Source organism: Macaca mulatta, chromosome 3 (assembly GCF_049350105.2).
Source record: "Macaca mulatta isolate MMU2019108-1 chromosome 3, T2T-MMU8v2.0, whole genome shotgun sequence".
Lineage (NCBI taxonomy): Eukaryota > Metazoa > Chordata > Mammalia > Primates > Cercopithecidae > Macaca > Macaca mulatta.
Genome location: NC_133408.1, coordinates 131,986,571 through 132,000,728, shown reverse-complemented (window position 1 = coordinate 132,000,728; position 14,158 = coordinate 131,986,571). Strand labels below are relative to the sequence as shown.

Sequence of the window (14,158 nt, the reverse complement as noted above, 5' to 3'; positions counted from 1 at the left end):
ACAAAGGACATTTGTTCATAAGAGAAGTGTATTAGTCAGGGTTCTCTACAGGGACAGAACTAATAGGATATATATAAGAAGTATATAAGAAGCATTAAATCACATGATCACAAGGTCCCACAATAGGCCAGCTGCAAGCTGAGGAGCAAGGAAGCCAATCTGAGTCCCACAGCTGGAGAAGTTAGAGTCTAATGTTCAAGGGCAGGAAGCGTCTAGCACAGGAGAAAGATGTAGGCTGGGAGGCTAAGCCAGTCTAGTCTTTTCACGTTTTTCTGCCTGCTTTATATTCTGGCTGCACTGGCAGCTGATTAGATGGTGTCCTCCCAGACAAAGGGTGGGTCTGCCTTTCCCAGCCCACTGACTCAAATGTTAATCTCCTTTGACAACACTGTCTCAGACACACCCAGGATCAATACTTTGCATCTTTCAATCAAATCAAGTTGACACTCAGTATTAACCATCACAAGAAGCAAGCATCAGGCTTTAAGGCAGAAAGGGATAGGCCAACACTACTGTTTTGTGCAAATGCAGTAGGGTTTATGATCAGGACTGCCTTTGTCTGTAAAGCTGTTAACTTTGAGCCTTGAAGGGAAAAGATAAACATCAGCTGGTAGTTTACAAGAAGGCCTGGACAATGATAACCTTTTTTTCTGGATTGGTTTCTTTGATGCTTTGTCACTGAAGTCAGGAAGTACCTAGTCAGTAAGGGACTGTGTTTTTGTTTTTGTTTTTGTTTTTGTTTTGAGACGGAGTCTTGCCCTGTCCCCCAGGCTGGAGTGAAGTGGCACGATCTCGGCTCACTGCAAGCTCTGCCTCCTGGGTTCACGCCATTCTCCTGCCTCAGCCTCCCGAGTAGCTGAGACTACAGGCGCCTGCCACCACACCCGGCTAATTTTTTTGTATTTTTAGTAGAGACGGGGTTTCACCGTGTTAGGATGGTCTCAATCTCCTGACCTCGTGATCCGCCCGCCTTGGCCTCCCAAAGTGCTGGGATTACAGGTGTGATCCACCGTGCCCGGCCAGAGACTGCCTTTTAAAGTTGTTTTGATTTTGAACAGTGACACTGGCCACCCAGAACGTCATGATTTAAACACCCAAAGTGTCAAGGTCTTTGGTCTACTTACCCCCAGACATGTCTCTAATTCAGGCTCTAGATCGGGGGTCATAAGGACCTATAAGGCTCATTACATGCAGGACTCAATAGAAAGGATGGTCACCAAGGATTGTCTTTTACCCCAATGGAAGAGAGCATCATGAAAGTCTGGAAGGATTACACCACTGAAGATGCCATTGTTGTTATAGAAGAAGTCATGAAAGCAGTCAAGCCCAAAACAATAAATTTCTGCTAGAGAAAACTATGTCCAGATGTACATGATTTCACAGGATTTGCGACAGAGTCAGTCTAGGAAATCATGTAACAGATTGTGGATATGGCCAAAAAAAAAAAAAAAAGGCGGGGGAAGGTGAAGGGTTTCAAGGTATGGATGTTGGGCCAGGTTCGGTGGCTCATGCCTGTATTTCCAGCAGTTTGGAAGGCCAAGGTGGGAAGATTGCTTGAGACCAGGAGTTTGAGACCATCCTGAGCAATATAGTAAGACTTCATCTCTATTAAAAATTTTTAAAAATCAAGCACTATTAGTCACCACACCACAGAAATTAACAGAAGGTGACTTGAAGGAGATGAGTGCTTCTGAACCAGAGCCAAATGACGAGGAGGAAGACATAGTAGAAGCAGTGCCAGAACTGTTGTTAAATAATCTCACAGAAGTGTTCTGATTATTCAAGACTGTTTTTGATGGCTTTTATGACATGCACTGGACCCTTCTGTGATAGGAGCATTGAAACTAAAGCAAGTGGGGCAAGGGTTGGTACAATATAGAAACATTTTCAGAGAAATGAAAAAGCAAAAAAATAGAAATTACAATGTATTTACATAAAGTTACACTGAGTGTGCCTGCCTCCCCTGCCTCTCCTTTTATCTCTTCTACCCCAAGATAAGACCATTGCATTTTAAATGTATTACACACTGATTGTAAAAAAAAAAAAGTTAAATATAAAAAATACATAAGAACAAAGTTATCTACATTTCCATTACATGGCATAAGACTATAATTATATGATGCTCCCAACTTATAATGTATGTAGATTGTATATTTACACTGTAAATATTTGTGTCCTTTTTTGTGAATTTCGTTCTTATTATTTCAAGCAGTTTGCAATGCCTTTAAGTATACTTTGCGATATTTTGATGATTGTATAATTTCCAGTCTTAGGATTCCTATGATTTATCCTAACTGCTTCTCTACTATTTTGTTTTTCCATCATTACAAATAATGTATAAGGTTATAAATGTATCCTTTCTCATTTCATCACACCATTGCCAGCTCTAGTTATTATAAAAATTCTTTAGGCTAGGCATGGTGGCTCATGCCCGTAATCCCAGCACTTTGGGAGGCCAAGGTGGGTGGATCACTTGAGGCCAGGAGTTCAAGACCAGTCTGGCCAACATGGTGAAACCCCATCGCTACTAAAAATACAAAAATTCGCTGGTGTGGTGGCACACAACTGTAGTCCAAGTTACTTGGGAACCTGAGGCATGAGAATTGCTTCACACTGGGAGATGGAGGTTGCAGTGAGCTGAGATCGTGCCACTGCACTCCAGCCTGGGCAACAGAGCGAGAGTCTTTCTCAAAAAAAAGTCTTTACCCATTTGCTGGCAAAAAATAACATAAATTACTTGTTTACCTATGAAGTAAAACTTTTTTTTATTGTTTTTGGCATTGTGTTCCTTTCATGAATTGTCTGTACATGTAAGAAAGGCTGTTCTTTATAATTTAGAAAGATAAATTGTTTTAAAAAATTGACACTTGAATAAGAACGGTTCATCTGTGGAGAGAAACATGTTTAGATGCTGCTAAATATCTGGGAATTCCATGCCCAGTGTAGCTGGAGAATGATTCGTGATCATGAATCACTAGGTGAAAACAAGGCAGGACTTCCTAAAGGTTTCTGTATTATCTTTCTGCAAATATAATCCACTCAGACATTGGTTTCATAATTATATACTGGGCCAGAGCATGTTCTTATTTTTATTTCTTTTTGCTTAATTTAAAGCACATGTTGAAGACATAATTTACTCTTTTTTAAGTGATGTGAAAATTGCGTAGTTTTCCAGAAGCATTACATTGCACATTTTAATTTTGAGCCTAATTCATATTTTGCTATGGAAACTTCTCTCTGTAAAATGGAAGACTAGCTCTAAGGCAGGCTTCTCTCCTATTTATTTCAAGCTTCCCGGGGCCACTTTTCTCACTTGCCAGATCTGGGATTTCCTATTAGGAGTATCTCGAGAAAGATGGTAGAAGGCCTGACTTGATCCCAAGAGTTTCTCTTTTTGACTCTTCTAGAAATAGCCTTTCTCACCTATTATCCTTCCCTCCCGTTTTTTTTTTTTCAAACTTTCTTCAAGTACTATACTCTTTAAAAGCAGTTTAAATTTCATTAAAAACTGTAGCATGAATTTATATTCCAACTCATTCCAGTAGCACTTTAGGAAGGATTTTCTAGGAAGGAGGTTTTTTGTTCTGTTTTAAACGTAGTAAGACCTAACTTCAGAGCACTTCAGAGCTCTAGCTAATTTGTTCCCCTTTGTCCCTAGGCTCTCGTCATCTAATGAATGAGGTGTTCCTTAGCATTATCTACAGATATGGCTTTACCTTCAGTTGTGTCAGGTTACATTTACCTAATGTCAGCAAGACTTCACATTTCATGTATGAATATCCAGATGAAATAAAGTCCTGGTTGTATTCACCATCACTATTTGGAGCCTTTTGTGTAATCATTAATCATTATTTATGCTTCACAGGTTTGTTGTGGCCTGTTCAGCCTGGAAATCCTGTCCCGAGACTGATGCCGAAAAGCTAGTTCAGCTGACTTTTTGTGCTTTTTATGATATGATACAGCTGATGAACACTACTCATCTTTAGAGATGAATCATCTATTAAGCACTTACCAAAACATATCATTAAGCTGGGTGCTGGGAGTGAGTTGGTAATATGAGATGGGAAGGAATGTTAACTTCCTAACATTCCTTTAACAAGTTAAGAAAACTTGTTAAATGTAGAAAATAGTGGAATCATGCTCTCTAAATTTATTCTGCCATAGGAGGTAGAAATATTTTTAAGCTCCTCTGATGCAGCAGCAATGCAAATTATGACATAGTGAATATAGAACTATGCAGTATTTAAGCCTCAACAATCCAAATCTATAAATTTTAACAATGCAAATCTTACTCTAATTTTTAAGTATTTTTGTTGGTACTTACATGGGTTATAAATCCTCTCTCTGGACATCAGTGTAGAGTCCATCTTTCAAGCACTTTAATGTTTTTAGCTACCAAAGGGTATGAATTACATTATTTTATGCTAATTTCCCTGAAATCAATGCCTTCTATGTTCACCACAGGGTTACAAGCCTGTTATGTTTGATGGGAAAGACCACTACAATTTAATGGTGATCTAAAATAACTCTTTTGGGCTGGGTGCAGTGGCTCATGCCTATAATCTTAGCACTTTGGGAGGCCGAGGTGGGAGTGTATTGCTTGAAGCTAGGAGTTTGAGACCAGCCTGGGCAACAGGGTAAGGTCCTGTCTCTACAAGATCAAAAAACTAGTGGGGTATGATAGTGCATGTGTGCCTGTAGACCAAGCTACTTGAAGGTTGAGACAGGAGGATCAGTTGAGCCCAGGAGGTTGTGGCTGCAGTGAGCTGTGATGGTGGTGCCCCTTATGCTATAGCCTGGGCAAGAGAGTGAGACCCTGTCTCAAAAAAAAAAAAAAAAAAAAAAGAAAAAGAACTGTTTCGAACAGACAAATTAGGTAGTAGATGGAGATGTATACCCTCTATCACACACACATAAAACTAACAAAATTCATTGTGGTGTATTATAATTAGTTTTGTGAATATAAAAATAAAGCACTTATATTTAAACTTGTTAGATTTTTAAAGGACTAATGTTGAATCAGATTATCAGAACTTTTTCCTCCTCGCTGTTCAATTTTGTAGTTTTTACTCTCAAAAAATGAAACTCCCAAAATTATATGGCTTTTTATGTTTGAATAAATGATTCATTCCTGTTTGCTTTTCTCGTGCTTTTTGACCTCGATTATATATTGCTGTGTAATTAACCATCCAAAACTTAGTGTCTTGTATTCATTTATTGTTTCTCATGACTTTGTCAGTTGATTGATAATAGCTAGACAGTTCTTCTGCTGGTCTTGCCTGTGTTTATTTATACAGCTATAATCATCAGGCAGCCAGGACTGAGGCTGGAAAGTTTAAGATCACCTCACCCACTATCTGCAAATTTGGTGGCTGTGACTCTCTCTCCTGACATGGTCTCTCATCATCCAGTATTCAAAATTGAGCTTCCTTACTTGGTAGAGAGAGTGTTCTGAGAGGTGAAGGTCCCTTGAGGCCTAGGCCCTGAAGTCACATGCCATCACTTGGCTGCATTTTGTTGATTAAACCAAGTCACAAGGGAAGTCCAGATTTAAGGAGTGGGGAAAAAGTAATCTCTTGATAAGAGAAAGTCACTTTGTAAAAGAGTGGGCAGAGAGGGCATGATTATTGGGCACCATAGCAATCTGCCAGACATTTTAATATATATAAAGATTACATCATACTCAGTGTACTGATTCTATACATCCCTTTTAAAAAACATGTATATTTTGAATTTGATAAGACTGGTTTATTACTAACAGTTAAGCCCTTTACACTGTGCCAGCCTCTGTCCTGAAAAGCACCAGTACTGTTTCTCTGTGAAAACATTCAGAGTTGGCTTCTGTGACATTTGATACATTTCTTCATGGTTGGTATAGAAAAGGAAGATGAGCTCTGAACTAAGAACCTTTTCCCTCACTCTAGTGCAGGGTTGTAAACTAGACAGCAAGAGCATTTAGAATCATTTGGTTGGTGTTTAAATACAGGTTAAGAATCCCAAATCTGAACACCAGAAATTCTCCAAAATCCAAAACATTTTGAGTGCTGACATAAGGAAATGCTCACTGGAACATTTAGGATTTCTGGACTTGGGATGCTCAGCCAGTGAATATAATGCAAATATTCTGACATATGAAACACTTCTGATCCCAAGCATTTTAGATAAGAATACTCAACCTATAATGTGTAATGAGTGGGGTATTTTGGAAACTGCATCACCTGCACAGAAACCCCCTCTCAATCACACCTCACCACTTTTCCTAACTTGCCTGACGTGAATAATCATCTAGAGTGCATTTTAAAAAACAGATTCCTGGGTCTCAACCCAGACCTACTGAATCTATTATTTTGTTTAGGAATAGATGCCCCATGATTCTGACCAGGCAAGTTTGGGAATCATTATAGAGGAATAGGTTGAATACTACTTTGGGTCACTGCAGTAATATACTTTTTGCCTCACTTTTGTCTTGGTTAATCTGAAATTTGATCCACTCACACAGTGGTCACCTTTGAAAAATTCTTTGGTAATATGGTTTATTACAGTTAGAAGAACTTTGGATAATTTACTGAATTTAACAACCTGATATGACACTAAGAACTAATTTGTTGCAGAAAATTGTGGAGAAAACAAAGGGAAAAATACGGAAACATTTCAGTGTGGTTAGCTTCCAGGGGTTGTCTAGAATATTTTTGGCTTTCCATTAAACATAACTTTCCTTGTAGGAAAACCGGATTTTCTGGGGAAAGTAGTATATTTATAAAAGAGAACATAGTTGCTATAGAAACTCAGCATGTATCGTTGATGTTTGATGTTTCAAATTATATTGATAATTGTACATTTTAAATTAACGAGTTTAAAACTTTAAAGAGATACTTAATGATAGGGCTCTTTCTTGCTTAATGGAACTGATATGTGCTTTCAGAGTTAGCTAGATAGGGGCAATTTCATTTTCTCTTGGTCTTCGATGATAAAGCTGGAAATTCATTCATTTAAAAAACTTTGATTCCATAATAGAATTATTTAGAAAATTACCAAGAGATATGAGGCTATTGAACAATTTATTTTTCTTTTGTACTTGGGAAAATTATTCCCAAACTATCCTGTCTACCCAACCCATTCAGGACCATAAGACCATTTCCCTATGTCTGTGGCTTCTATATTTCTACACCTGTACTTATCTTGAATTTTGTTCTTTTTCTGGATGTTTCTAATAACTTAGGGAGAGCCAGCCTGTTGTTTTAATACTTCAAGACAGGTGTCACTTCTAACTCTCAAATTTCAAATGCTGTAATAAACCCCAAATTGGATCTTCTAAATTGATCTAGAATGAGATATATCTATGTTTTATGATGACAAACTAGAAACTTCTTTTACAAGTCAGATAAAATTGTAGAATAATTTGAATTTATTTTTAAAATATACTGTAGCAAAAGTTCATAAGTTCTGTGTCCCAACCTGGACACTGACCATTGAAAAATAGATGCCTTTCTGTGCCAGCAGCTGCTGATGTGTACCGTGCTCCTTGACTCTGCCATTCTGAAACACCACTATTAAGTCTGCATTCTGGATGGTGGACAGGCGGTGAGCAATCACAATGCAGGTGCGGCCTTCTCTGGCTTTGTCCAGGGCTTCTTGGACAAGCTATTGATAAATCAGACAGACACCTTATCATAAAAATTGTATAAATTAGTTTTAACATTCAAGTAAATTTGAAAATGTTACCATTCTAATAAACTTTTAATTTCTAATCTCTTAGAATCTTTGAACTTTATGTATGTGTATTTTGTATAATCAACATTTAATCTACATAGTTATGTTCTGCTTTTTAAATATAATGCAAATGGGTTCCCATGCTGTAAAAAAATTCTTAAGTATTTAAATTTTCTAATCTTCTGTTTAACTAGTTCCCTTTTGAGTATTTTCCAGTTTTTCATTCCTAATGTGCTAAAAATGTAATTTATGCAGCTTTTTTCTTTTGAATGTTTTGTTTATAAAATATATAATCATTTTAGAAAATTTGGAATAAAGTATTCCATTACTTCAAAATAACCACTATCGGCCAGGCAAGGTGGCTCACGCCTGTAATCCCAGCACTTCGGGAGGCCGAGGCAGGCAGATCACAAGGTTAGGATTCGAGACCAGCCTGGCCAACATAATGAAACCTTGCCTCTACTAAAAATACAAAAATTAGCCGGGCATAGTAGTGGGCACCTGTAGTCCCAGCTACTTGGGAGGCTGAGGCAAGAGAATTGCTTGAACCCGGGAGGCAGAGGTTGCATTGAGCCAGATTGCGCCACTGCACTACAGCCTAGGCAACAGAGCGAGACCCTGTCTCAAAAAAATAAAAATTAAAAAAAACTCACTATCTAAAGTTCCATGCTTTCCCCCCTGTGCTTGTGTTTTTTTTTTTTTTTTTTTCATGGTTGACAACAAAATCCCTTCTATTTCATAAATTGAATAGGACATAAGTTGGGAGGCCACACACACCTTTTCACTTTCAGTATCCAAAGCCGATGTAGCTTCATCCAACAGGAGGATTTGAGGTTGTCTGATGAGGGCTCGGGCAATAGCAATCCTCTGTTTTTGACCTCCTGAGAGCTGACTCCCCTTATCTCCCACTCTTGTTTCATATTTCTGCAAGTTAACCAAGTTATAAAGATGTTGAATGAACTGTTGCTTAACAGTTGACAGTTCTATTTATAAGAAAAACATTTAGAGTCAATAACAGTTTCTATAACATTTCAACTTAACAAAGTGTTTATTTTTAAAATCAAACTAGAAAACTAGTGACTTTAATTCTCAATGGTATTCTACAATAGAAAGTTGAGCAAATTTTCGAGTTCCTACTGTTATAATGCCAGTTAATCTGATGTCACTGGAGTCCTGTAAAGGTTAAATATGAATACTTTCAAAGTCTTTTTTTAAATTTCAAATGTTCATATGATCCATGTAGATACTAGTGTATTCTTTCAAACTTATTTATTCCCTTAAATATTTACTGAGTGCATGCTATGCTATGAACTGTGAAAAATATGAAAATGAATTCAGCTTTGTTCCTGCCCTAAAGGAATTTATAATCTACAGAGAAAAACTATACATATAAATCATTCAATGTAAGGTCAAGTAAGGACCGAATTACAATGATGCATTGCTTAATGACTGGGATATGTTCTGAAAACTGCATTATTAGACAATGTTATTGTTGTACAAACATTGTACAGTATTTACACAAACCTAAATGGTATCACATACTATATACACTTAGACAATGTGGTATGGCCAGTTGCTCCTAGGCTACAAACCTATACAGCATGTAACTGTACTGAATACTGGCAGTTGTAACACAATGGTAAGTATTTGTGTATCTAAACATAGAAAAGGAACAGTAAAAATACAGTATAAAAGATTAAAAAATGGTACACCTGTATAGGGCACTTACCATGAATGGAGCTTGCAGGACTGGAAGTTGCCTGAGTGAGTCAGTAAGTGACTGGTGAGTGGAATGTGAAGGCCTTACTGTGTACTACTGTAGACTTTATGAACACTGTACACTTAGGCTACACTAAATTTTATAATTTTTAACAATAAATTAACCTTAGCTTACTTTGACTTTTTTACTTTATAGATTTTTAAATTATTATTATTATTTTAGAGATCGGGTTTTGTTCTTTCACCCAGGCCAGAGTGCCGTGGTGTGATCATAGCTCACTGCAACATTGGACTCTGGGGCTCAAGCAATCCCTCTCAAGTAGCTGAGACTACAAGAGTGTGCCACCAAGCCTGGCTAATTTTGTTTTTGTTTTTGTTTTTGTAGAAACTAGATCTCCCTATGTTGCCCAGGCTGGGCTTGCCTCAAGTAATCCTCTCATCTCAGCCTCCCAAAGTGCTAAGACTACAGGCATGAACTTTTAAATTTGTCAAACCTTTGGACTCTTTTGTAATAACACTTAGCTTAAAAACACATTGATTGTACAGTTTCGCAAAGATTCTTTCTTTATGTCCTTATTCTATAAGTTTTCAGTCTAAAATTTTTTATGGCTAGGCACACTGGTTCATGCCTATAATCCAGCACTTCGGGAGGCTGAGGCAAGTGAATCACTTGAGGTCAGGAGTTCGAGACCAGCCTGGGCAACATGGTGAAACCCCATCTCTACCAAAAATACAAAAAATTAGCTGGGCGTGGTGGCATGCACCTGTCCCAGCTACTCTGGAGGCTGACATGGGAGGATCACTTGAGCCCAGGAGGCAGAGGTTGCGGTGAGCCATGATCATCCCACTGTACTCCAGCCTAGGCAACAGAGCAGATGTCTCAAAAAAATTAATTTTTTATTTTTTACTTTTCACACTTTTATGTTATAAACTAAGATACAAACATACATTAGCCTAGGTCTATGCAAGATCGAGATAATCAATATCACTGTCTTCTACCTCCATGTTTTGTCCCACTGAAAGGCCTTCAGGAGCAATAATACACACAGAGCTGCCATCATCTCCTATAATAGTAATGCCTGCCTAATGGAATACCTCCTGAAGGACCTGCCTAAGGCTATCTTATAATTAACTTTCTTTAAAATAGGAGGAGTATACTCTAACAACAAATAGTATAACAGATATATGAATCAATAAGTCATTTGTTGTCATTATCAAGTATTATGCACTGTACAGAGTAGTATGTGCTATACTTTTATACAACTGGCAGCGCAGTGGCTTTGTTATGCTAGCATCACCACAAACACATGAATTTTGTGTTGCACTATGATATTATAATAGCTATGTCACTAGGCAATAGGAATTTTTCAGCTCCATTATAATCTTATGGGAACCACTGTGGTATATGCAGTCTGTCATTGACCAAAATGTTATGTAACACATGACTGTAGTAGTATACACAGCACACTATGAAAGACCAGAAGAGGGAGATAGAAGTTGTTGTGGAGACAGGGTGGAAGGAGGAAAAAAAGGGGAAATAAATGAAAGAAACTTTTTAGAGAAGTTTGGGGAGCTAGATTTTGAGATAACATTCTAGGCTGAGAAAGAACATGAATAGAGAGGTAAATTGAGTCAGTTCAGTTTGCAGGGCTTATACAGTGATGTATATCATATGAATTAATTTCCTAAAGTCCAGTGGTCACTCATATTCAGAGCTGAAGCTGTAAATTTTTCTATTCACAATCAAATCCAATATTTGATTCAGGTCAATGCCTGTGCATTAAAGGTTGGTAAGACTAACCAAAATGAAATGTTTTTAAAATTTTATTTGTAGGTGTGAGTGATTTCTAACTATAGCAGAAACTAAAAGCAAAAATAATTAAGCTCAACGTCAGTGTAACCCAGTGGAACCTCGAATGCTGGAAGAATGCCATAAAATGAATTGTCCCTACCATCACTTTTAGGGACCTCAAGCCATCCTTCTGGGGCTACACATGTTTAAAGTGGACTCAAAATTGCCATGGACTGAAATTTAAAACATAAAGCTATGAAACTTTTAGAAAAAAAATGCAGAAAATATTTTGGTCCTAGGGCTAAGCAACGAGTTCTTAGACTTGACACTGAAAGCATAATCCATACAAGGAAGAATTGATAAATTGGACCTCATCAAAAGTAAAACTTTTGGTCTGCAAAAGATCCTCTTATAGGATGAATAAACAAGGTACAGACTGGGAGAAAACATTTACAAACTACATATCCAACAGTAATTACAATATGTTAAAAAAAAACAAAAACAAAAAGCTTCCCAAAACTCAGCAGTAAAAGAAAAATATCCGATTAGAATATGGGCAAACAACATGGAGACATTTCACCAAAGAGGATATATAGATGGCAAATAAACATATAAAAAACTATGTTCAACATAATTGGCCATTGGGAAATGCATATTAAAGCCACAGTGATGTATCACTACACTCCTATCAGAATGGTAAAAATAAAAACTAATGACAACAGTAAATGCTGGCAAAGGTTCAGAGAAACTGCATTACTTAGACATGCTGGTAGGAATGTAAAATGGGATGGCCACTCTGGAAGAGAGTTGAGCAGTGGCTTATAAACTAAACATGAAATTGCCATACTGCTCCACAACTCCACTCCTGGGTCTTTATCCCAAAGAAATAAAAACTTGAATTCATACAGAAACCTGTATACAAGTATTTATAGCAGCTTTATTTGCAATAGCCAGAAACAGGAAATAACCCAGCTATCCTTCAACAGGTGAGTGGTTAAACTGTGGTACCTCCATACTGTGGAATACTATTCAGTAATAAAAAGCAATGCCTATGAATACACACAACTTCAGGGAATTAGCTGAATGACAAAAGATATCCCAAAAGTTTACATACTGTATATATTTTTATAAAACATTTTTAAGATATAAAATTATACAAACAGAGAACAGATTGGTGTTTGCCAGAGTTTGGGAGGAGTGAGGGTGGGAGGAAGGGATGTATGCATGGCTCTAAAAGGGCAAGATGAGGGATCTTTATGGAGATGGGAATGTTCTGTATCCTTTTTTTTTTTTTTTTTTTGTTGAGACAGAGTCTCACTCTGTTGCCCAGGCTGGAGTGCAATGGTGGGATCTCGGCTCACTGCAACCTCTGTCTCTCAGGTTCAAGTAATTCTCCTGCCTCAGCCTCCTGAGTAGCTGCAACTACAGGCAGCCGTCAGCACGCCTGGTTAATTTTTGTGTTTTTAGTAGAGACAGGGTCTCACCATGTTGGCCAGGATGGTCTCGATCTCCTGTCCTCGTGATCCACCCACCTTGGCCTCCCAAAGTGCTGGGATTACAGGTATGAGCCACTGCACCAGTGTTCTGTATCTTAATTAGTGGATCTATGAATCCACATCTGCAATACAGCTGCCCAGTACTAAATCCTTATGCAAATGAATGCAAGTAAAACAAGGGAAGTCTACAAGGTAAGTCTGAATAAGATCGGTGGAGTGTATCAATATCAGTATCCTGCTTGTGACACTGTATACCAGCTTTGCAAGATATTGTCATTGGCAGAAACTAGGTAAAGGGTACGTAAGATCTCTGTATTCCTTACGACTACATATAAATCTATAATTATTTCAAAATAAAAACTATAATTGTTTTAAAAGTACCATAGGTCTAAATCAAACATGACTGCAGTCTAAATGCAGCCCTCAATCACCAGTCTGCAACCTGAAGTATGGTAGTTTTCAGCTTCTCACTCCATTTGTATGAGGTAGGCATGATGTATTCCCATTTACAAATAAGGAAGCTTGGTATCCTGAAGTCAAGTGCCTTGTCCAAGTTGTTAATGTTAGTAAAATCAACATATTTGGTTACAAGATTTTGTTGGCATAACTTTGGTAATTGTTTGGGGGATAAAAAATAGTCTCTTCTGATTCCAGCTAAGAAGTTACCCGTTAACTTACATGGGGTAACGTCTCGATGAAAGGATGTATGTTGGCAGCTTTGGCTGCACTCACAATTTCATCCTGTGATACAACCCGGCTGTTGTCTCCATAGGCAATATTCTCGGCAATGCTGCAGTCAAATAGGATGGGCTCCTGAGACACGATTCCGAGTTGAGCTCTGAGCCACTGGACATTGAGTTTCTTTGCTTCTTGACCATCGAGAAGCTGAAAACCAAAGTCCACAAACTATAAGGAGGGTTTAAAAAAGAAAAAAACTAAAAAGTTACTAGATTGTCCATTTGAAGGATTGTTGCATGAGGGCATCAGCAGCTGCAAAACAACAACCCTCCAAGACTTATACTATTGAGGCCAGCATGGCCAACATGATGATTTTTATGGTGATTAAGCCATCCCTATCTTGGTCTAACTGGCAAAATGGTAGCACATTTGACCCTCTTTTTTCACACTTCGCTTTGTCCTTGTCTGCCCTCCTCCAGCCATCTGTGTCCTACTCTGCCTTAAAGAAGCCTGCATCAAGGTGTCCCACTCAGGTCTGCTGTCCCCAGAATAATCGTAACCCTTCAACTTGACTTGATTTTCCCCTCCCCCACACATACCAGTGAAAAAGCTGATCAGAAGCATGGCCCCCAGATTCCAAAAGTTGGTTGACTCTGGTCCTACCTCTACCTCTCTTTTCCCTGAAAACTACTAGCCTTAACTTTCCCCCACCTCTCTGATAGCACTAAGGACAAGAATCCAATGGAAAATGGACAAGTTACAA

The 14,158-nt window shown here is 38.0% G+C and overlaps 2 protein-coding genes across 26 annotated transcripts in view; one reads left to right on the top strand and one right to left on the bottom strand.

Annotated features, from left to right (window-relative positions):
• Positions 1-5,137, top strand: part of CROT (carnitine O-octanoyltransferase) — a 57,863-nt gene extending 52,726 nt beyond the window's left edge. For 12 of the 17 annotated variants that reach the window (XM_077997111.1, XM_077997105.1, XM_028846117.2 and 9 more), the window contains one exon: positions 3,866-5,137. In XM_077997111.1, coding sequence (XP_077853237.1) covers positions 3,866-3,986 — 121 coding nt within the window. In that variant the 3' untranslated portion in view covers positions 3,987-5,137. Of the gene's footprint in view, positions 1-3,658; positions 3,813-3,865 lie in introns of those variants that run through there. The other 5 variants (XM_077997109.1, XM_077997107.1, XM_028846119.2 and 2 more) reach the window with 1 other exon arrangement.
• A 2,245-nt stretch (positions 5,138-7,382) lies between these two features.
• Positions 7,383-14,158, bottom strand: part of ABCB4 (ATP binding cassette subfamily B member 4) — a 69,642-nt gene continuing 62,866 nt past the window's right edge. For all 9 annotated transcript variants that reach the window (XM_015134156.3, XM_015134158.3, XM_015134157.3 and 6 more), the window contains 3 exons: positions 13,396-13,602; positions 8,488-8,634; positions 7,383-7,641 (listed from right to left, as the gene is read on the bottom strand). In XM_015134156.3, coding sequence (XP_014989642.3) covers positions 7,435-7,641; positions 8,488-8,634; positions 13,396-13,602 — 561 coding nt within the window. In that variant the 3' untranslated portion in view covers positions 7,383-7,434. The remainder of the gene's footprint in view (positions 7,642-8,487; positions 8,635-13,395; positions 13,603-14,158) is intronic.